At 39.4% G+C, this 22,974-nt stretch overlaps 2 protein-coding genes across 3 annotated transcripts in view; one reads left to right on the top strand and one right to left on the bottom strand.

Annotated features, from left to right (window-relative positions):
• kif26ba (kinesin family member 26Ba) overlaps positions 1 to 3,690 on the bottom strand; it is a 108,597-nt gene extending 104,907 nt beyond the window's left edge. For both annotated transcript variants that reach the window (XM_061745292.1, XM_061745286.1), the window contains exons 1-2: positions 3,093 to 3,690; positions 753 to 1,145 (exon numbers count right to left, since the gene is read on the bottom strand). In XM_061745292.1, the coding sequence (XP_061601276.1) occupies positions 753 to 1,145; positions 3,093 to 3,146 (447 nt within the window). In that variant the 5' untranslated portion in view covers positions 3,147 to 3,690. The remainder of the gene's footprint in view (positions 1 to 752; positions 1,146 to 3,092) is intronic.
• A 5,095-nt stretch (positions 3,691 to 8,785) lies between these two features.
• Positions 8,786 to 15,124, top strand: LOC133421376 (PWWP domain-containing DNA repair factor 3B-like). The gene is made up of 14 exons (XM_061710924.1): positions 8,786 to 8,944; positions 9,302 to 9,389; positions 9,478 to 9,791; positions 9,901 to 10,150; positions 10,312 to 10,458; positions 10,583 to 10,653; positions 10,921 to 10,997; positions 11,149 to 11,209; positions 11,798 to 11,873; positions 12,003 to 12,053; positions 12,171 to 12,406; positions 13,898 to 14,119; positions 14,222 to 14,310; positions 14,411 to 15,124. Exons 2-14 carry the CDS (start codon positions 9,383 to 9,385, stop codon positions 14,499 to 14,501), a joined length of 1,692 nt encoding a protein of 563 aa, XP_061566908.1. The 5' UTR covers positions 8,786 to 8,944; positions 9,302 to 9,382; the 3' UTR covers positions 14,502 to 15,124.
• The last annotated feature ends 7,850 nt before the right edge of the window (positions 15,125 to 22,974 follow it).

The raw sequence follows: 22,974 nt of genomic DNA, 5'->3' as shown, positions 1-22,974 counted from the left end.
ATAAAACACAAGATATTTAGACTTCATAATTATACATTAATTATAACAAATTAAACCTGGCCACATTCTGGGACTCAACATGCATATTAAAAATAACTGGCATAAAAGAGACAAAAGGGACTAAAGCAAAAACACACTCACTTACCAGAAAATGAATCAAAAAATGAATGCAACAGTCCATAAACAGAAGATGTGCCTGCACTGCCTTTCAGTAATCCATCATGCTGATGCTCTCGAAAGGAAAAAAAAATCAATGTTCAGCAGAATAAAGTGAGCTCATTGATTCTGTTGAAATTACCATCTGATAAAATGTAAAACCCGGCGATAAAAAATCCAAATTGTATCTATTGTGGTTATCATTTTGTTGTTGGCACTCTGTCAGAACTTGATTAACAGCTTCAGATACAATAATTATCCCAAATCCCAAGGGTTGCTCAACTTCTGCTCTTTGTCACAGCTGTTCCGGTCGGGGCGGGTAACCGTCGACAAAGGCATCTCAGTGATGAATGGTAACAATAACTCTGATGACACAGCAACACGGTAAACGAGGGAATGATTAGAGACTCAGTCTTTCCTGATTGACCAAGTTAATAAGTGTCACTGTCTGAATGCCATAGTTAATGACACAAGTTACTTTTGGATAATCAACTAAGCAATTGGGTGATGGTGCAGTCGTGCAAAAACACATGCAGGAGGTTTCATATACAGTATGTACACGTTGATAGAGACCATAGGAGAGACGGCATCGTTACCTTGCTTGAGTACGGCCCAGGGATGAGCAGTTTCAGTGCTTGTCGTTTCAGTTCTGTCAGCCGAGCACTGCAGTTCTCACACCAGATCATTCTTTCACTCCCAGGCGAACTTCCACTGCCTGAGGCCGGTGACCCCGTCCCAAAACCTGGAGAGCCCCCAAGAGAGCCTGGCGATCCGGTGCCAATTACCGGCGAGATGGTTCCAGGAGATCCAGAGAGGGATCCCGGTGATGAGATCCCAGAGCCTGGGGACGGGGTGCCGGTGGAGCTGGGCATGGAGCCCGCACCCTCTGGAGCAGGGCGCGTGCTGGACCGGCTCGTCTCCTCGTAGGCCTTTCGGTACCATGTGTCCGGGAAAAAGTTGGTAGATTTTGTTGGAGATGTGTCCGGAATCTATGGAAATTATTGAAAAGTTTACTAATATACCTTTATGCAGCCATGAAAGGCATAAGATAGCATTAAAAGGTGTGTGAATTGACAACAAAACAGGTTCCAGAGAGGAAAATCCAGAGGAGGAGGAGGTGGGAGCACATGGACTGTGTCAAGCTATTAGCATTTCGCCTGTAGAGCAAAACGAGGGAGTACACTCGGTTATCCAACCAGTTTTTTTAAGTGGGTTATCTGTTCTGTCTGAAATTCATCATGTCATCAGCGAAAATTAATTCCAAACAAATAACATTCTCCTGAACAACAACTCTGAAATCCTTGCTTGGCATACCGACAACTGATAAAGGATGAATATTAATGAGAGGTTCCAGAGAAAAACAAGCAGGTTAAATATGCAGTAAACTGACTTTATGAGATCACAAAAACAGATCAGCAAAGGAAGTCGCTAAGCAACAGAAGAGTAAATCTAAATATCAATCATTTTCTGAAAACCTAAAAACAATGAATAGAATTAAAGATGATCTATCCAAATCAAAACAGGTAAAATATTTGATTTGTCCACTGAATTAGACATAGCCTATTGTGCCATTTTTTTTCCAAAGGTTGACACAGAGATTTCTCTCGAAGGCTTGAAACAAAGCAACTGGACTTCTTTTCATTTATCCTGAAGTTCAAATAAACTGGTGTAAACTTATGCCTGAGGTCTTAATAAAATGTCTGAGACATGCTTAGTTTAAAATATAAAATTGAAACACCATTTTAGCCTCCTTTTTAACGTCCACATGCTTTCACAACCCCTTTCATAGCAGCCTGTTTTAGGGGGTGGGGCCAACAACATTGCTGACCCCGCCCCTCTTTCCTGAAGGACAGGCATTTTTTTGATCAGTGTGCAGCTTTGCACCCACCACTTAGTACACGGGTAGGCAGCCCTGGTCCTAGAGAGCCACAGTCCTGCATGTTTTAGATGTCTCCTTGCAACACCACACCTGATTCTAATTAACGGTCATCATCAGCTTCTCCTCCAGGTCTGCACAAGTCTGTTAATGACACAGTCCTTTGTATCAGGGTGTGATGAAGCATGGAAACATCTTAAACACGCAGCACTGCGGCTCTCTAGGACCAGGGCGGCCTACCCCTGACTTAGGAGGGACCGTGAATCATGCACGATATGAATGTGGGTGGTGGAGTGGATGATCCATAGCTGAGTCTTGTGATGTAACAGCAACCTGCAAATCTGAACAGCTCCCTGAAAGACATACTTTTACACTCAGATTCCCCCAAACTAGGTTACAGGTGTGTTTTATGTCAGAATTTTATACTTGTAAGTCACCTTAGACATCTATATGCACAGAAAAGGTTGTTTTTTTTAATTATATGCCCCCTTTAAGAAATAAGTATGATCAAGTCTTTTGTATTACTTAGCCAAATGAACATAGAATGAGCCATAAGGAGTCCATGCATCTGATGTTGTGGCAGTAGAGACAATGTACTGTTTTCCTCCATCCTCCATCCATCCTCATAAATGATCCGAGTTAAAAGATAGGTATAATATGAACAAACCGTGAGTTATAGATTTAGGCTAATGAGACTGTAAATGGCAGGCAGGGACACAGGTGTGAATATAATAAAAAATATTTTCATTGGTTAATGATGATTAAGACTGCAGATAATTTATCATTGAATAATTCACATCACTGTGACACCACAGGCATTGCTGTTCAAAGTGTGATATTTGCAAAGCAGTCCATCACTAACATGGGAACAAATAAACAAATTAAGCTTCCATTAGTTTTATATGAAATGGGAGCGAACTTGCAGTAAAAATGGGTGGAGTGGTGGCACGCATGCAATACTGAATGGATGATAAGTTTGTTTTTTTTCTTTTTTGCTTTATGCTGTCCAGCTTTTACCAACAGAGGAGCATCAACTCCTGGACCGCGATGAGAAACCTACCGCATGTTTTCTGCTCCGGCTGCTCCTCTCCTTAGACCCCGACAGTGAAGTCATGCTGGAGGTGAGAGGGGGAGGAGGAGGAGAGGAGAAACAAACCTCCGCTGCTGCTTCACATTCAAAAAGAAAACCGCTGGACCGATTTTAATTATTTACACGCCCTTGCAGTTTCCTTCTCTTCTCAGTCTTGAGGTCTAACCTCACACGGCTCTCGGGCGCATGTGGTCGCGGTTACATCCCCATTCCGAAACCAGAGACGGCTTCTGCTTCCCGCAAATTGTTGCGTCGAAATGGGATAAAAACACAAACAAACCCCCACTCAACAACACTTTTAAAAGCTGGAGGATTCGGGCGGGCCGTGCAGACTGCTCCCTATCAGCAGGTTGTGTTCTGCGCTGAATGAAGCTCCCCGATCAGTGCGCAGCACTTGCGCCGCACTCAGCCCTGCCCCTCCATCAGCTCTCCATCAGCTCTCCATCAGCTCTCCATCAGCCCTGCGTCAGGCTGCACAGGTAAACGCGACTGCTGGGGTCTGGCGAGCAGCTCTGACGACTGAAGTCGCTATTTGTGTAGAGTCCAAGTGATGCAGAGCACAGCCACAAGCGTCTCATCCCGGTTACTGAGACTTGAAATGGCCCCCGTGCGCGCCCTCCTGTTGACTGCGCTGTGCTGAGGCCAGCAGGACTGGAGAGACTGGAGGAGACGCACATCTGGATGAGGGCGGGACCAACCTGCCCTCATCAACCTCAGGCCAATACACATCCAGAGGTGGCTGCTGCTGCGCGCTCCAGGGTGGGCTGGAAAAAGCCTTTTTACATTGAGGATATTGAGAGCTATAATCTTAGACACCTTTAAACAAGGGAATCGTCTGGTTGAGACTGTGACATACTGAACAACTCAATGAGTTATTTAAAAAAAAAACAGCAGCAACAACAGCAATACTACTACTACTAGCCTACTAGCCTACTACTACTACTAATAATAATAACTATAATATAATAATAATAATAATAATAATAATAATAATAATAATAATAATAATAATAATAATAATAATAATAATAATAATAATAGTAATGCTACTACTACTACTACTACTACTACTAATAATAATAATAATAATAATAATAATAATAATAATAATAATGCTACTACTAATAATAATAATAATAATAATAATAATAATAATAATAATACTGCTGCTACTACTACTACTACTACTACTACTACTACTACTACTACTACTACTACTACTACTAATAATAATAATAATAATAATAATAATAATAATAATAATAATAATATGAAAAATGATGGATAACTCAGCTCTGATCCTCTAAAAAAATAGTATTTCAACTTCTGTGGAAACTTAAAAAAATTAAAATGTTTAAAAATCAAACTTTCCATTCTTTCAAACCTACAGTAGGGTAGGACATGTCTAAATAAATGTTCAGTGGGACAAAGGTAACGGTCCAGTCTAATGGCCTTACCTTCTGGGAGAACGTACAAATCGGTGCATGAATCTCTGGATTTATCACGGTTCTGTGCGTCAACCGAGAAGTGCGTGGTTACACAGTGCCCTCTGCTGGTTTCAGGGAGGAATAACTTCAGATACCATGCAACCCAGCGGCTGAAGGACTTTAATCTTCCTAAAAAATGTGGACAAATGGATGTTGCAGAACGAATAAATGAATAATACAGATGAATTTATCTCTTAAATAAAAACATGAATAGTTTATGTGAAACAAAGTACATTATATCAATAACAGGGACGCGTTAGAGTGGCTATGGAAGTGGACATTTACACGTATTTTGGATGTGTAAATGTAAAAGAACAATTTGATTTTAATTTTGCTGGGGTAGTGTGAGGAATGCATTAATATAATTAACTCTCTGTGCTTCATCAGACCGGTGTGCCTTGTCATGACAAGTCCAAATATCGATATATATCGATTAATAACCATGTCTACCTCATACTGCTGCACCTTTCACTTTTTTTTTAAATGGCATATGTTTTTGGGGGGGTTCTAGTGGCCCTTTATTGAAGATGCAGACAGGAAGGGGGTAGAGAGAGAATGGGGATGACATGCAGCAAAGGTGCACAGGCCGGGATTCGAACCTGCGACCACTGCAGGAGGACAGTAGCGGCCCTAAAGTTGACAAAGTCATTTGTCTACTTACAGTACAGTGAGCAAAAATAACCGAGTCAAATTCCCTGTCTTGTTTGACCTGACTTGGCCAATAAACCTGATTCTGGTTCTGATTCTGATATGTTTACAGTTTATAGTTGGGGGAAGAAATACATTAATCTAAAATGATGGGAAAAGTCTGTTGTAAGAACGTCAGCTTTCTTAGTATAATTAGGGCCCCGAGCACTGACAGTGCGAAGGCCCTAGACGCCAAAAAGCGCGCCCCCCTTCATCTGATTGGTCCATATTTGATAGTTCCCAAAAAGTCACCAAATTTTGCACGCAAGCCAGGCCTGGCGAAAAATTTGATATTTAATGGTTTGCATAGCGCTCCCTAGAAAACTTCGTGCCTCAAGCCCCACAATACGGTTTGACGTACATGCACGAAAATCGGTACACACCTGTATCATGTCGCAACTTAAAGAAAAGTCTCTTGGTGCCATGGCCAAAACCGAACAGGAAGTTGGCCATTTTGAATTAATTGTGTAATTTTGGTGCAATTTATGCAATTTCTTCGGCCATTTCTTCGCCCCAACCGTAACGTGCACCCAGGTGTGTTATACATCAAAATGTGCGTCTCCATCCTGCGACTATGCGCATTACTTTTCTCAGTCAAAAGCGTTACCGTGGCGACGATAGACGCCAAAAAGCGCGCCCCCCCCTTCATCTGATTGGCCCATATTTGATGGTTCCTACTTTCTGCCATAACTTTTGAATGGTTTGACATAAAGACTCGTGGGTGGTGTCATCGGACTCGGTTTTGAGTCTTTGAACATAATTGGTGCAAATTAGCCCCGCCCCTTCTTCTGATTGGTCGATTTTTGATAGTCCCTATTTTCTGCCATAACTTTTGAATGGTTTGACACTGCATTTACATGCAGTCAATAACCCTTTTAAAACCCGAATATTAGCAATAACCCGGTTATGCATGGCCATGTAAACACCAATAACCCCTTTGAAAACCCGAATTTGCTCATATTCGGGTTTTTAAAAACCGGAATTAGGCCGTAAGGTGAACCGCAAAAAGTATTTCAGAAGAGTGATTCCCACTCCCACCTTTGAGGACTACACAATCTTTACAACATAAAAAAGATGGATTCATGCTCACCTTATAAGTAAAATTTCGCATTTTTACAGTCTTTTCACAAGTTAGTAAGTTAAATATATAAAGACAATTAAATTAAGAACAAAAACTGTATACATTCCATAGATTAGAGACATTAATCTATGGAATGTATGCTATAAAGAAAAGATGAAAAGGATTCAACAAAAGGCAATTAAAGATAATGCTAACACTGTACAAAGTAGCCCACCCCAGTTCATCCCAGTATACCACAGTCTACATCTCAAATCAACTCTTAATTCTCACTGTCAGTGTCAGGACAGTTGTCATATCATAGATATGATATCATATCATAATATCATATACATACATATCATATCATATCATATCATATCATATCATATCATATCATATCATATCATAGATCACGGGACTCTTGCAGGGGTTTCAGCTCCGAACTTTTACTTATAAGGTGAGCATGAATCAATCTTTTTTATGTTGTAAAGATAGTGTAGTCCTCTAAGGTGGGAGCGGGATGAAACGATAATGGGGTTCACCTTACGGCCTAAATATGACCCCTGGGTTACTCCTTTTAAAACTTGAATATTCGGTCACGTAAACGCCTACCGGAATATCCTGATCAAACGGAACAGGAATTTGTTTTCTGCGCATGCTCTTTTCACAAGGAATCTTGGTCTTTTGAGTCCAGGACGTACTTGGAGAAACGCTATACCACGCCACACTTTTGGAGTGAGGAGGAGACTAATCATTTTATAAATATAATGAAGGATATGAACATTTTGGCATTTGTAGACGGTATAAAGTACCAGGATAGCGAGATTTACAAGAAGGTCAGCGAAAGGTTGCGCGAAGCAGCATTTGTTATGAATTTGGATACAGGAAGAAGAAGCCGAAATGACGGGAATTGCGTCATGACGTTCTCCGCGCATCGCTGGGTTGATCCAGATATCCCAAATGATTAATTACCATGTAAACAGGGATAACCCTGTTTGCTCACGCATGTAAACGGAATATTCCGAATGTGTCAGTAACTGGAATATTAGCAATAACCCGAATTTTGACTGCATGTAAACGTAGACTTTGGCTGGGATAGGCTCCAGCAGACCCCCGTGACCCTGCAGAGGATAAAGCGGGTATAGAAAATGGATGGATGGATGGATGGATGGATGGATGGATGGATGGATGGATGGATGGATGGATGGATGGATGGATGGATGGATGGATGGATGGATGGAACTGCGTGCTGCTGCATCACAGATTTGGCCTAACAGGTTTTCCTCATCTCTTGAATGTCCATACCTTATGACAGGGAAAGACTACAGAGACTAAAACATTTGAAATCTCCGAACACGCCCAGGAACTTGAGTTTTTTTCTTTTTATAACCAAAATTGAACAAGTCTACAAACATAATGGCATGGTATAATTTAGAAAGCACGTAGGTAGGCAGCAGACAGTACACAAAGTAAGATAGAGATTACTTATTTATTTTTTAATGTTGCTTCTACTGTCTTAGTGCCCGTAAGTTATCTTTTATATTAACATTCATTTATGCTGTTTTTACTATGTTTTACACTCCTTTTAGTTCTGTTCATATCTTGTTTATTGTTTCTTAGTTCTCAGCTCCAGTGTTCTCCTCATGGGCCCTCCATGCCGGGAGCTTGGTCTGCCTACGGGGGGCTGTCCTGGCCTGGATAGTTGGGGGTCCTGCTGCTCCAGGGCTTTATAGCCGTGGTGTGGGCCCCTCTCTGTCTGGGTCGGGAGGGTCTCTGCGGCGGCGTCCCCTGTAATCGTGGGCTTGGACGGCTCTCGGTGTGGATGGTTCCCATAGGATGGTGTTTCCTCCTCTGGTCTATCGGTGCTCAGCCATACTCCATTTTTATCACAAGGGTGGGGGGTGCCGGGTGTGTATGCATCTATATATGCTGTGTGTTTATGTGTGTATGCCTTATGAATGAGGGTACGGGGAGTGGGGGGGTCAAGGGAGATTGTTTTGTTTTTTTTAATGTATCAATGTAAAGCACTTTGTGTTGCACTCCAGCTGCATGAAAAGTGCTATATAAATAAATAAAGTTTAAGTTTAAGTTTAAGAGAGTGAAAGGAAATATGGAAATTAAATTAAATTAAATTAAATAATACTAATTAAAAAAAATGTAAAGAAAAGAAAAGACAGCTAGGGGTACTTTGCAAGATGAAGTTCCTCTACTAACCCAGGAATTTAAGCCTGAATTATGGTTCTGCGTTAAATCGACGCAGAACCTACGCCGTAGGGTACGGCGTAGGTTCTGCGTTGGGGTAACGTTGGTGTAACGCGGGACCATAAATCAGCATTTAGTAGTAGAGCGGTCGTTCATTCCGGCCCGCCAGGGGTCGCTGGTCTGCATCCCCGACCAGGTTTAAGACTCGCGAACAAAAAACAGTGCAAAGTCAAAGCAGGATGTGTTTTCTTCCATCCCCTGCGCTTAATGTTTCCTCAAGTTAGAAAAGATTTGGTCTAATACGCCTTTTTCAACTTTGATCAGAACTATGCGCAGGGAGCCTGCAGTTTGCATCTAAACAGCTAAATCGCAGACTCATGAAAAAGGTAAGTGGCTATTGTTAGCAAATGGTTTTAGCCTTTTTTTTAAAAAAAAAATGTGTTTCTCTTTCATAAACGCTTTTTGGGTTTTGAAATTTGAACTCCATTTATTCATCCACCGAGTGCACGATTGTTTTTGCTTAAATTTTGTCCTTTAAAGAACCATGGAAACCCTGTGAGCTTTTTCTGCTTCTTGACATGTTGTTACATGGTGCAGACAGTGCGTAAAGGCATGGGACACAAGTATGACGATCCTTAATGTTTTTTTCCCCCCCACAGCAAATTTCCTGTGGTTTATCTTTCATATTCACTTAATCCAGTTGAAGAAAACGACTCCTGACAACTGTCACCCTTTTGACACAGGTACACCTCTGAGGTATTTTGCCTGGAAGTCGAGGAAAGCAAAATAAATTGATCCTATGAGAGGACTACCGCCACAAAACTATGAAGGGTGAATGTGACATAATTTTGTTTGTCTTGGCTCTTCTGACATGATTTCACACCATAATACCAATGTTACTCCACTATCAATCTTTCAGGTAGACGTTGTAAAACAAGGAAAGGAGAATCTAAAATCAAATCTGCAGAAAGTGACATTAAATACACTGAGTCACCTGTTGCTGCAGAGGAATCAAATGTTGCACCAGGCAGTGACGTGGTCAGTCTGTGCCAAACCGACTTGAACTTCCTACCAACTACACCAACAAGAGACACTGAACGGGTACAGGATGCCAACCTGACCTCCACACCAGTTCACAGCTCGTCCACTGACCTCCTATCCTACAGTTCAAATTCCCCTCAGAAAGCAAAGGAGGTGCACATAAAATACGCTGAACTTGTCACTCCGCCAAAGGTATAATAGAAAGTCAAATCTAATTTTACAGACTGATATTTTCTCTATATTTTGCACAGGCAAATTGTACAACCTAGAGTTGAACTCACTCTCCTTTTGGCTTTTGTAGACGTCAGAGACAGAGTCACTATGCTGTGACTTGAAGTATCAAAACAGAAGCAAGAGGGTTCGTTCAATAAAGCCAAGGCAGGTTAGACAAAGAGCTGCAAAAGAGCAAACGCGAGCCAACTGTACTACACCCAAGCGTCAGTGTGGCAGGAAGTGGGCGACTGAGACCAGAAAAAGAAGAAAAGGTGAAACCACAACTCCATTACCCAGGCCAAGATTAAAACTGGAGAATCTCGCTCCTTCAGAGCAAGGTAGAGTTTTGTGCTCGTCTATCTCATCATACATTAAATAGATCTTAGAATATGGGTATTTGAGGATCATTATTCTAAAGCGTGGTAAAATATGTCCAGGGAGTGAACAAGGTTTTCACCTGCATCTGTTATTGCTGTCTCCACTTTCCATCCCCAAAAAGAAGAGGACTCTATGCTGTCTTCAGATCTGTCAATAGAGCTGAGTCACTGTGAGGAACAGCTGCCCTCTTTGCCCATCCAAGATGATGAGAAAAGCGATGAGGAAGATGAGGAGGACCTCCCAAGTTTCTTGACACAGATGGGTAAAAGTAAGAGAACTGGCAGTGGCTGAATGAAAAGAATACCAATGAAAACCCTTTCTGCTATTTCTGTGCATTTTAAGCTTGCTGTTTTTAGTTTGTCTTATTTAATGAAGATTATTTTGTCTTTCAGAGCCTCCTGCCATCACAGATGGAGCATTTGTGTGGTGCAAATATAGAAATTATCCTTTTTGGCCTGCATGGGTTAGTACAAACATTACTGGGATCTTGATATCTCAATACTTTTAGAAAAGTTTGACATTTTTGCTTAATCTATTAATAAATCACTAAAGCTGCATTGGAATTATCTGTTTTACAACTTAAACTGCAAAATTACTTGGTCATTTCAGCTGGAATTAACGATGAGTTTTACCTCTAATATCATAATGGAAGTTACATTTTTGAGACAAAAATATATTTAAAAAAATGGCAAAGCCTTCAAGGTTCCGGATGTTTTTTTTTTCTCTGCAGGTAAAAAGTGTGAACCGCAAGCATAAAAAAGTGAGCATCATGTTTGTTGATGACCTGAGCTTTCAACAAAAGAAGGGGTAAGAAATAACATATTTTTTTCTTTTAGCTTTAGTGATTGTTGATCTTCAGTTGTAGAAATGTCCATCTAGTCTCATATGACACATTTAAACTTGATTGTACCAAAACATGAATGATCAAATCAAAATTTAGTTGTTTGTCTTCTTGAAGGTTGACTGTTGCTCTGAAACCACTGAAGCCTTTTGACTGTGAAGAAGCGGATGAGTTGATCGTAAGGACCGCTTATAAATCATATTTATTTTCCTGACACAGACTATTGTCCAATACAGATATGATTACGTTGAGATCTGACTGAACTATCCATGTGAATTTAACAACATTCTGAAAGGAAATTTTTGGATGCATTATTTGTATCAACAAAAGAAAACATAATTTTTGTAAAACTGTATTGAACAGGAAAGTTTGATTATAGCAGAATACAAAATAATTTTAATTCTGACACTTTTTGGTGAGATTCAAAATGGAAACAATTGCAGCTGTGCTAATAGGTCAGCTCCAGAGGAGAAAGACAGTCAAATATCACTTTTCTCCATTGTTGCTGATAATGCTCAGTGCATGTATATCAGCACTGAGCATACATGAATTCTGATACGTTTCATTCATATCACATATCGGATAAATATCCAATGTAGAACTACATAAGTGGCACATTTCTGATCTGAAATTTGAATTTGATGATCAGATTTAAAGATTAACAGAAAAAAACATTTGGATATGGCTCATTTCAGCTCAATTAGTTTGAATGTGGTCAGAAAGTGGTAACACTTTGTCGCTCACTTTTTTTTTTCTTCCCTTCCAGAAAAAAGCCAAAGAAATGTATGATGCAGCCATTTCCTGGGCATTAGCACTTATAGATGATTACAGAATCCGGATTGGTAAGCAAGTTTATTTGATGCCTATGCAAACAGAAACTGATAAAGATCACGTGTTATTTGTGAAAATAGTTTTCTCATATTCATAGCAGTACTAATTATGAGTTGATGACGTTGTTGTTTTTTTCCAAGCTTGTACCTCGTTTTCTGGCTCCTTCATTGAGTATTTGAATCATGACATGAGTAAGTTTCCTCATTAACATTGTATAATATAAATGAAGGCTGCTGCATGATGTAAATATTAGTACAGCTGCAGAACCTGCCTGGTCCTGATGAAACCCTGGTCTTTAAATACTTTAGGCTACCCAGTGAGGAGGAAGTATCCGCAAGCAGCCTCGGAGGGACTTGGCATCGCTAATGATAGCATGATGGAGGAGTTATGTGACGACAACAAGGAGGATGGGGAGGAACAGAAAGATGCCTCTAAGAGCTCAAAAAGGTTGCTTCCAGACCGGACTCATGCGGCCCACAACCGTGCAAATGAGAAGCTTGTGCACTTCATTGTCAAGCAGCGCATGGTGGAGCAGCACCTTTTGGTAGGATTGATGTAATTTCTGTATTGTTGCTGTACGTGTACGGCTCATTTTCACCTACATTCATGTCAAATGGGATTTGACCTGAAACACCTGAGATCCCCAGCAGTGACATAGCCAGAACAATTGGTGTATATTAAATGTAAAAAGCTGCTATTAATGTTGAACTTGGATTCACATAGAAACTGTAGTTGACATGATTATCCACTTGTCCAGTATGAACTTATATTTGTGATCTCTTTTATGTTTTTCATGTAACTATATACACTTCAAATTTTACACTGATTGAAATTGGGTTAAAAATATATATATTTCGGTCAAACTCAGGATTTATTACTTTTGATCATTTTACCGCTGTATTTCCAAAACCTTAACATACTATTAAATTAAGATAGTAGAGCTTATTTATGAGTTATTTCAAATATGTTGATACCTAAGAGAATACATTTGATTAATATTCTATTCTAAATTGGAATATGGGGCTGTTAACAAATTTATAAACTATGCAGCAATACTGTATTTTAAACCATATGTACGGTAAACATTTTGGATCTGAAAAGAAAGAACGATACTCGTCTCTGAATCTGTATTGGGTAGGAGGACTGGAATGGAGGCAGACAAGTTTGCTGCATGGACTTTTCTTTCTTTTTAGTTACAGACGCTTCTTATCTGCAGCTCATGTCTGGTTGTCTCCCTTTCAGCTGCATTTCACAGATATCAGACGCTTCTTTTCTAAAAAAAATAGTAACTTCAGAGTTGAGACGTACACAAAAACAATCAGGTTTTGATGAAGTTTTGAATTCTGCTGTTTGAAATTTTTATATATATATATATATATATATATATATATATATATATATAATATTTTTATTTATTTTAAAGATTTTTTGGGGGTTCTAGTGGCCTTTATTCAAGGTGTAGATAGGAAGGGGACGACATGCAGCAAAGGGTGGCAAGCCAGTACTCGAACCCGCGACCGCTGCAGAAGAACTGTAGCCTCAGGGCCGGTTGCTTAAACCACTGTGGCCCGATTGATCTATTCCTTAATTTATTTCATCAGGTAGAAAGTACCAAGTTGTAAAGGGGGTGTTTTCAGAGCACATCTCTTTCACAGATAACAGTCCTCTGTTGCAATCTAGGGGTCCTCCAGACTCCAGCCCTCCTCTGTACCAATATATATATATATATATATTTATTTGTTTATTTTTTCCTTCCTATGGCAGTACAAAGTTGTCCCATGGTGCCTCGAGGTTGTTCATCCATAGAGTCTCTCAGCTCTAAAGGGCTTTACATTTTACTTTATTTATCTTACAATATCACATTATAGGCTGGTTAGTTATATCTGCTGCAAGATTTATTTATGATAATGTTATGAAAACAATACATGTAGTTATAATTGACAGATGTTTTGATAAGCGCATGTATATTGAGTCCTCCCTCTCAACATGAACAACAATAAACAAGAATTAACCCAGCGTTTCTCTCACCTTTCAGGACATTATCCATGGGCAGCAGCAGTCTAGATGGCTTCACTCCTTTTTGAATGACAAACGCAAACAGGAGGTGAACATATACCTGGAAGATGAACACCAGTTGGACAAAGTCTACTGGTACTTAAATGAGCTCTATGCCACGGCTATGGCCGAGCCCTCTTGCATTGCAAAGGTGAAATCAGTGGAGCATGTCTCCTATGTCCTACATGTGCTTCTACCTGAGGTGAGCAACAAAAGAGGTGTGGGAGGGGTCTCAGTATCTTAGCAATTCCTAGAACAGCACTGCTCTGAGCAGAAGAGTATACTCATGCGTCTTCCTGTGCAGGCCATAATCTATGCCATTGCTGGAGTGGACAATGTTTCAGTGGACAAAGCAGAAGAAAAGTACCTTAAAGGGCGTTGCATAAGTAACAGGTAAGGTTTTAATGGATTATAATGTGGATCATGCTTGGAAAAAAAGATGAATCTACAGTAAATATTTTCATTGATTGTTTTCTTTTCTTCTTTTTTTTAGAGAACGGCAGGAGTTTGATTTGATGATTGAGCGGCACATGAGAAAGAAAGCAGAATACAGAACAGAGTTTTTCTGTGGCCCTTACACTTAAACGAATATTGACTAGATTACACCTTTTTGTCTGTTTTTTGTTTGCTGTTAATGCAACCATACACATGTGCCTTGCATTTGGTGATGAAGTACATTATGTTGAACATGTGTAAATCATCTTTGATTTGCTTTATTTTTAAATATCATGAATATATTAACTGGATGTTTTTATAAAAGCCTCGGAATCCAAAATGTTTTGTGAGTTTACAAATGCCATTTTAAACACTGAACATTGGTTTAACATTGAATGTTGAACAGTGTGATTCAAAGATTGCAAAGCATTCAATCAAATGTTAATCATGAATTTCTTGCATTAGCTTATATGCAAAAATCTGCTTTGATGTAAATCCGCATATGAGGGATGGGTAGATGCCACATAAAATCCCTTTCAGCAGAACTTGTCATGACGGCAGCCTATGTACAGTAGGAACACTAATGCAGGGTTTCCCGTTGCATGTCCCTCATTCATCTCTCCACCAAGCTTCACAAAGTCTGCCCAAGTATTGCTTGTTATTGTGCTGAGGAACAACTATTATTACCCTACACTCCTGAGTGTATTTCCAATTGTCTGCCAGTGCATACAGTGTATGTAAAAAGATGATGTAAATTAAAGTATACTTTATATTCCACTGCATGGTGTAATTTGAATTACTCTCAGCCTCTTGGAGCTTCAACTGATCACTGATCATTGTAAACAAAAATAATAGTAATTAATAATGCACATTCATGAATCCAAATAATGGAATTGGACATCTCAAGGAGATTAATATATACTTCCTGGTAAAAAAAATATATATATATTTGGTCAGCCACATTTGACGAAGTAAATAGGTTAGATCAGGGGTTCTTAACCTTTCTGACCTTGGGGCCCAATTTTTTCAGTACAGAGTGGCCCGAGGCCCGTTAAATATTAACACTGTATAGCAGCGAAGGTCCAGAACATCATAATATATATATATATATATATATATATATATATATATATATATATATATATATATATATATATTCAAGTAGCCTCATAGTTGTATCAACATCTGCATCTGACTGTTATATTAAAAAAGTACATATTTGCCCATTAACATGTGTAACTTCAATTACACGTTTTTTTTTCTCTTAAAAATAAAATAAATAAGATTTTATTTTATTTTTCAAATGCTATCTTATTTTATTTCTTTACCAGCAGTTTGAATTTCCCCTTTTCTTTGTTAATTGTCTCAACACATTTTTATAATAAATTAATATAAACACATCTTAACAATTTAAAAGTTTTGCAGTTTTTCTTTCTTCCCCTTAATCTTATGCCCTCACTTTCTGTCGTTCAGTGAGAGAACTGAGCTCTAATTTCTCCTGCCAGGACTTTAAATCTGGGCTGGATGGTGTCAGGTTCTCATGCACATGAGAAGGTGCTCATTGATGAACCTGGAACGATATTTAGTTTTAATTCTGTTCATTGTGGAGAAAGCTGCTTCACAGCTGTATGTGGACCCAAACATGTTTAAGATGGTCAGCTTATTTTCTGTGACTTCAGTTCAGACTTGAGTGAATATGTTTGATGAAAAACTTTGTGTTTTGTTTCAGTGGCGTTTTACTTTCGCACTTTGAACGCCACGGTCTCTGAACGTATGAGACACTGGTTTTGTCCCAGTGGGTAAACTGAACCAGGATGAATCTGTCCATTCTGGGTTGAACTTCCCTTTCCACCTGTTAGGCTTCTCATCTCTGTAAGAGTCAAGCTAATTACTTACTAAGTAACTTACTAAGTTGTATTTACATTAATAAGTTGTCAGGACTGCGCGTGTCGGATTTCATCCGAGCCTGATCAGCTGAGACGGCCGGGCAGAACCCGCAGCTCTCTGGCCGCTGCAGCAGAGTCACTTTCCGATGCTTTTGCGAGCCCGAACAACAGTCCAGTCCAGCAGACACATCTACATGTACAATCCTTCAGCAGTAACGATGGAGGGCACCGACCTCCCCGGCCGCGGGGACGCGTCAGGATAAATGATCACACCGCGCTCGCTCGCTCTGGGCGCAGACCCAAGTAATCGATCCCTGATCTTGGCGGATCTAAACCTACTCTGTGCAAAATGAAGGATTTTCTCTATAAATACACACAATTTCTCTTACTATTACACCTAGAGCTAGCTGAGGGTCTTCTTCTCCTCATTTGGTCGGGAGTTGCTATGCAGTCCCGCGGCCCCCGCGGCCCACACGTACAAAACTGAATTTTTTTCGCGGCCCACTAGATGGCGCTCGCGGCCCAAGTGTGGGCCGCGGCCCTATGGTTAAGAATCACTGGGTTAGATCCTCCCATTAGAGAGACACTGCAGTGACAAATATGTTTCAGATGACAAGTAGCCCTAACTGATGCAGCGATTAGCTTCTCATTCTTACACAATGTCAGAAATTGCATCTTTTGTTCAGAGGATAAATGTCTTTTTTACAAGGGTCAAAGTATTGTTCTCCATCAACAAAATACCTCGTAGACTGTTGAAACTACTCAAATTGTGTTTAAAACTGTGCATCACTTCTTTGAGGAAGAAATGTGGTTGGAGAAAAAATTTGACTGATAAGATCAGAGATAACTCAGAAACAACAACAAACTGAGAAAACTCAGTATACTGTGACTCAAAACACTGGCCTTAAGAAGGTAATGTATGATACTAACAGAGATAAAGAGGAAAAGCAAGAGCACCAATTTACAAGGAAGCGTAAAGATTGGACAAGGCTATGTGGTCTGACTGGCCCAGAATGAAGCTGTTCCAGGATGCTGGGGTCCGAGGAGTGGTACATGAAGTTACACCCCAAAGACTAGAAGTAGCTGGTCAGGTCTAGTACTGCTACTACTGTCATTTAGCAGACGCTTTTATCCAAAGCGACTTACATCCGAGAGAGCAACACAAGCAAGAAATCACATAGGACGGTAGAGCAGGTCTACGTCTATTTCTTGGTCCAATGAACAACAGGTTTTGCCATCAATATGTTTTTTTAACAATGCTTAATGGATGCATTGGATGTATATTTGTGTGCATATTGTTTTTTTTTATGTATGTATGATATTTCACATAATGGTATCTTTATTAATATTTTGTTTACCACAGATCATATCGAGGGGTGGGGTGGGGGGTAAAAGGGTTTACTCTTTTTGCGTGTTATGTTTATTGATATATGTTCATTAAAATGAAAAATCTATAAACAAATTGTGAAAAAAAATGCTTAATGGCAATATTTTGCCAGATAAGACTTTACAAAGCATTCCAGTTCTTGTATCATCAAAAGAAAATTAAAAAAATGCAACTGCAGATGGAAATAGGATGTGAGCATATCAAAGCAATGCCATGATAGATGTGTCCTATACTCAAAGCTAAAGGTGCTTAAAAAAAAGGAACATGCGCCGCTGTTGTCTCCCACCAAGCAGCAGTGTACATTTATTCATTTATCTGGTGTACTCCACAGCAGTAATAACCGTATTTGTCAAGCACAGGTTTAAGAGTGATGGTGAATTTAATAAACCCTCCCCCCCTCATATGTTGCATTTATTGAAAACGTTTGTCTTAACATACCGGTACCTTTACATCAAATCTGACTTCAGTATTCCAGAATGTGTCATTTCAATTACAGTTTGAATTTGGGAAAAGGCACAACATGATTGTATGTGATCTATCATAATTTCCTTTATTAATTTACTCATGAACACCCAAAGTCCATCTCTACGTTTTATTGCTTTATTTGTAGGTAGGAGTGAGTGTCACAACACTTTTCTGAAAAATTGTGACGTAACATGATGGTACTTCATCCTAAAGCTGTTTTCTTTGTTGTCGTTTTTCTTAAAAGGTATACCGGTAATGTAAGTGCTGCTATTGGAGCCAGTGATCTTGGTGAGATCAGGGTGTGACACTGTGTATGATGTAGGGGTTATGGTTATAGGCCATGATTGGACTGTCTTCGTCCATCTGGTGTACACAGCTAGAGTCAAGCGCCTGAAGACATCACATCCCAACAGAAACATCTCTCGGGACCTGAAGTGGACCACTGTCCGGAAGAAGCTCAGCAGAGGTTGTACTTCCTTCATCAGCTCAGGAAGTTAACCTGCCTCAGCAGCTGCTGATCACCTTCTACTCTGCCATCATCCAGTCTGTTCTCTGCACTTCCATCACTGTCTGGGTCGGATCGGCCACCAAACTAGACAGGCACAGACTGCAACGGACAATTAGGTCTGAGGAGAGGATAATTGGGACTAACCTCCCATCTATCCAGGACCTATACCTGTCCAGGACCAGGAAACGGGCAGGTAACATCTGTGCAGACCCCTAACACCCAGGACACAGTCTGGTTGAACTCCTGCCCACTGGACGGCGCTACAGAGCTCTGTACGCCAAAACCTCCAGACACAGAGACAGTTTCTTCTCCCAAGCTGCTCTGATTAACTCTCATCACTCATAGAGTCTCAGAGTAATCAATCACTGTGCAATAATAATTATTATTATTAGAATAACCACAATCTGCAGTTGGCCTCGTCAACAAGGCCCCAGACCCCCCTCTCCCCCGTCTACCACAGATTGTCCCCCCACCCCACTCTACGTTACATTAACGTAAAGACTCCACTCCTGGCGTTATGCGTCACATTAACGCACATGTCAGGTCACCTCATGTACTTTTTTTTCCTACAGACTCATTACTCCGGCATTTTAGAACCAACTTGTTGTACATTTTTTCCTTTAATATTATTTGCTCTTTTGTATTGCACCAATCACCACAATAAATTCCTTATGTGTGTTAAACTACTTGGCAATAAACTTTCTGATACTGATTCTGATATGCTGTAAAAATGCACCTTTCAATAACCATGTCTACCTCATACTGCTGCACCTTTCACTTTTTTTTTTTTCAATTGTATATCAGAATCAGCTTTATTGGCCAAGTTTGAGCATGCCCGACAAGGAATTTGACTCTGGTTATTTCGCTCACTGTACCCAGATTTAAAAAGTAGCAAACAGTAAATAAACAAATGTGGCACTTATTAACATATTTATTAACATATGTTATTAACACATATATGTCAATAAGTGCCACATTTGTTTATTTACTGTTTGATATTTTTAAATCTAAAAAGCGAAATAACCAGAGTCAAATTCCTTGTTGGACAATGTTCGAACCAATAAAGACGATTCTGATTCTGATTCTGATTCTGAAGTGAAAGGTGCAGTAGTACTGAGGTAGACATGGTAATGACAGCTCTTATACAATTTTTAAAAAGTGAGAGGTGCAGCATAATGAGGTAGATATTATTCGATTATTGGGAGGTCCATTGTTACAGCATATTGCACGGTGATTGACTCTCTGAGACTCTATATGTATATATATTGTATATATTACAAATCCCTCCATGGCCTGGCCCCCACATTCCTGTCTGATATTCTCCACCACCACATCCCATCTAGAGCACTCAGGTCAGCCGGCCAACTGTTGTCTGAAGTGCCCAGGACCAGGTTTAAAACCAGGGGGGACAGAGCCTTCGCTGTGGCCCCCAGACTCTGGAACTCTACGCATCTGGGCGGCCCAGTCTTTAAATATTTTTAAATCTCAGTTAAAGACCCACCTTTTTTCCCTTGCTTTTAATTAGTGTCTTTTTATATTGTCTTATCCAGATTTGGTCTTTTAGCCCTTTTCTTTTCTTATATCTTTTAAAAAAAATTCCCTTTTTATGTCTTCGTTTTTTGTGAAGCACTTTGGTTGCGGCTCAGCCGTCTGTATATGTGCTATACAAAAAGAATTTGACTTGACTTGACTATATATATATATATAAAAACTTTATTACGGGCTCTAGACCCAATAGCAAGACATACAACATAAAAAATAAACAACAACTACATAAACACATAAAAACATACTCTTATGCATGAGAGTCTTAAAAGGCCCCCATACCAATGTTTCCATAGATATGATTGATATCTGACCGAACTGCACCTGAGGCTTGTGAGCTTCATTATAATACGGCTCATCAAGTGAGACATAAACTTAAACATCAGGTTCCTCAAAAGAGCCTGTAGAGTGCTTAGCCCTGAGTCACAAAATAGTTTACTAGCACTGGTACTGCTGGGCTTTTCTAGCAGTATCCTCAGACAGTCATTATGCTACCTGAAGTTTACGCAGGGTCTCCTTTTTGTAGCTGACCCATAATGGGGCTGCATATATAGATAGGGGTGCAGTACGCACGAAACAAGTTAACATCATCAGAACAGTAATGGAATTTCCTGACTAGCATGTTTGCTTGGACATACAACATTCGTGTCTGCCTGTACATGTCAGCATCATCTTCCATCTTGTCAGTGATTATGTGCCCAAGATATTTTGTACAGTTTGATACAAACAAAGGGATTGCCCTGACAGGTAAAACGTTGGAAAGTGCAGCATCTGATCCTCCTTGGTCCTACATATCAATACAACACTCTTTTTTGCATTGTACTGTACATCAAACTCAACCCCATACCCGGAGCATATATCCAACAGCTGCTGGAACCCAACTGGGGGACATAATGGCCAAATCGTCTGCGTACATCAGATGGTTTAACAGAGTGTTCCCTATCAGACAACCTGTCTTACACTTCCCCAACTGCTTGGACAGGTTGTCCATGTATAGGTTGAACAGGGCTGGAGACAGAAGCCCCCCCTGCCGTACACCATTTCCTACACTGAAGGGTGAGGATAGACTGTTTCCCCATTTAACCTGCATACTTTGCTTGTCATACCAGTAAACCAGGATACGTATGATGCATCCAGGCACACCCCTAAGCATGAGTTTAGTAAAAAGCTTATGGTGATTTACTCTGTCAAATGCCTTGAAAGCATCAATAAACACTAGAAACATTGTAGAGCCCTGCCTTCTGTAAGATTCAACAGCTTCTTTCAAGGCATAGATACATAGATCTGTACTGTGCTTAGGCTTAAAACCAAATTGATTATATGATTTTATTTTATATTCATTATATGTTAATAAGAGCAGTCATTTGCAGAGGTGGGTAGAGTAGCCAAAAATTGTACTCAAGTAAAAGTACTGTTACTTCAGAATAATATGACTCAAGTAAAAGTAAGAAGTAGTCATCCAAATAATTACTTGAGTAAAAGTAAAAAAGTACTTGGTGAAAAAACTACTCAAGTACTGAGTAACTGTTGAGTAACGTCTGATTTATTTTTTCAACACAACCATTCAAACAGACAAAAGTACAAAATAATCATCTTCAGGCAAATTAAATCAATTAAATAATAAAATAAATTAAAATTAATAAAAAATAGCTTCAATTAAAATAATCTTGAAGTAAATTCAAGTACTTTAATACATAATAAAATAAATAAAATAATAACAGAATAAAAAAATAAATTAAGCACAAGTAGCACAAAATTTCAAGCCTTTGTACTTTTCTTTTTTAACCAGGCAGAACTAGAACAAGCCCATGAACTCATAGAAACTCTGTGTGTGTTTGAGTCTGTGTAAATGTGACAAAACATGCAAAAACAAACATTTTTCCCAAAGAATCACCCAGTGATGTCATGAGATTGACGCGTATGCGGATAAAAGGGATAAAAGAAAAGTAACAGCTCAACGTAACCTAATGTAGAGTAACAGTTTCTTCTTCACAAATCTACTCAAGTAAAAGTAAAAAATATAGTGATTCAAAACTACTCCTAAAAGTACAACATTTCCCAAAACTTACTCAAGTAAAAGTAACTCGTTACTACCCACCTCTGGTCATTTGTCTATTTACTGTACAGTCAGACAGTCAAATTCCCTGTCTTGTTTGACCTGTAAACTTGGCCAATAAACCTGATTGTGATTCTTTTTTTTTTAATATTTATATTTTTTTATTTTTCAAAATGAAGACAAAGACAATAAATAAAAAAAAGAGACATTACAATAACAATAAAAAAAAAAGAGGGTGGGGGGAAGGGTTGGTACAGATGAACTTTAAGAATGATCTCTCTCTAGCGTCAGTTCAGGTCCAGCTCTAAAAGAAGAGTAAGTCAAATAAAATAAGAAGCATGTGACTAACACATCAGGTCATATCATTATCACATTATTCTCAACTGTTGTCTAATGACAGCCCATGGGGCAAATTGGTCATTTTCGTTATCTTTGAGGATTGCGGTTGCCTTTTCCATTGATAATAAATCCAGAAAGTCATTCAGCCAGTTGTATTTGTCAAAGCAGTTTGGTTTGCGAATCTTCCAGTTCATGAGTATTGACCTCTTTACAGACAGGAAGGTGAGAGCAGAGGTGGACAGAGTACTCGACCCCAGTACTTGAGTAAGAGTACAAATACTACTGGTCAAAATTTACTCCGTTACAAGTAAAAGTAGCTCAGTCAAAATATTACTCGAGTAAGAGTAGAAAAGTATTTGCTTTTAAAGGTACTTAAGTATCCAAAAGTAAATGCTTTTAAATTTACTTTAAGTAAAAGTAAGAGTAAGAGTAAGAG

Source organism: Cololabis saira, chromosome 2, assembly GCF_033807715.1.
Source record: "Cololabis saira isolate AMF1-May2022 chromosome 2, fColSai1.1, whole genome shotgun sequence".
Taxonomy (NCBI): Eukaryota; Metazoa; Chordata; class Actinopteri; order Beloniformes; family Belonidae; genus Cololabis; species Cololabis saira.
This window is presented reverse-complemented; position numbering and strand designations above follow the sequence as displayed.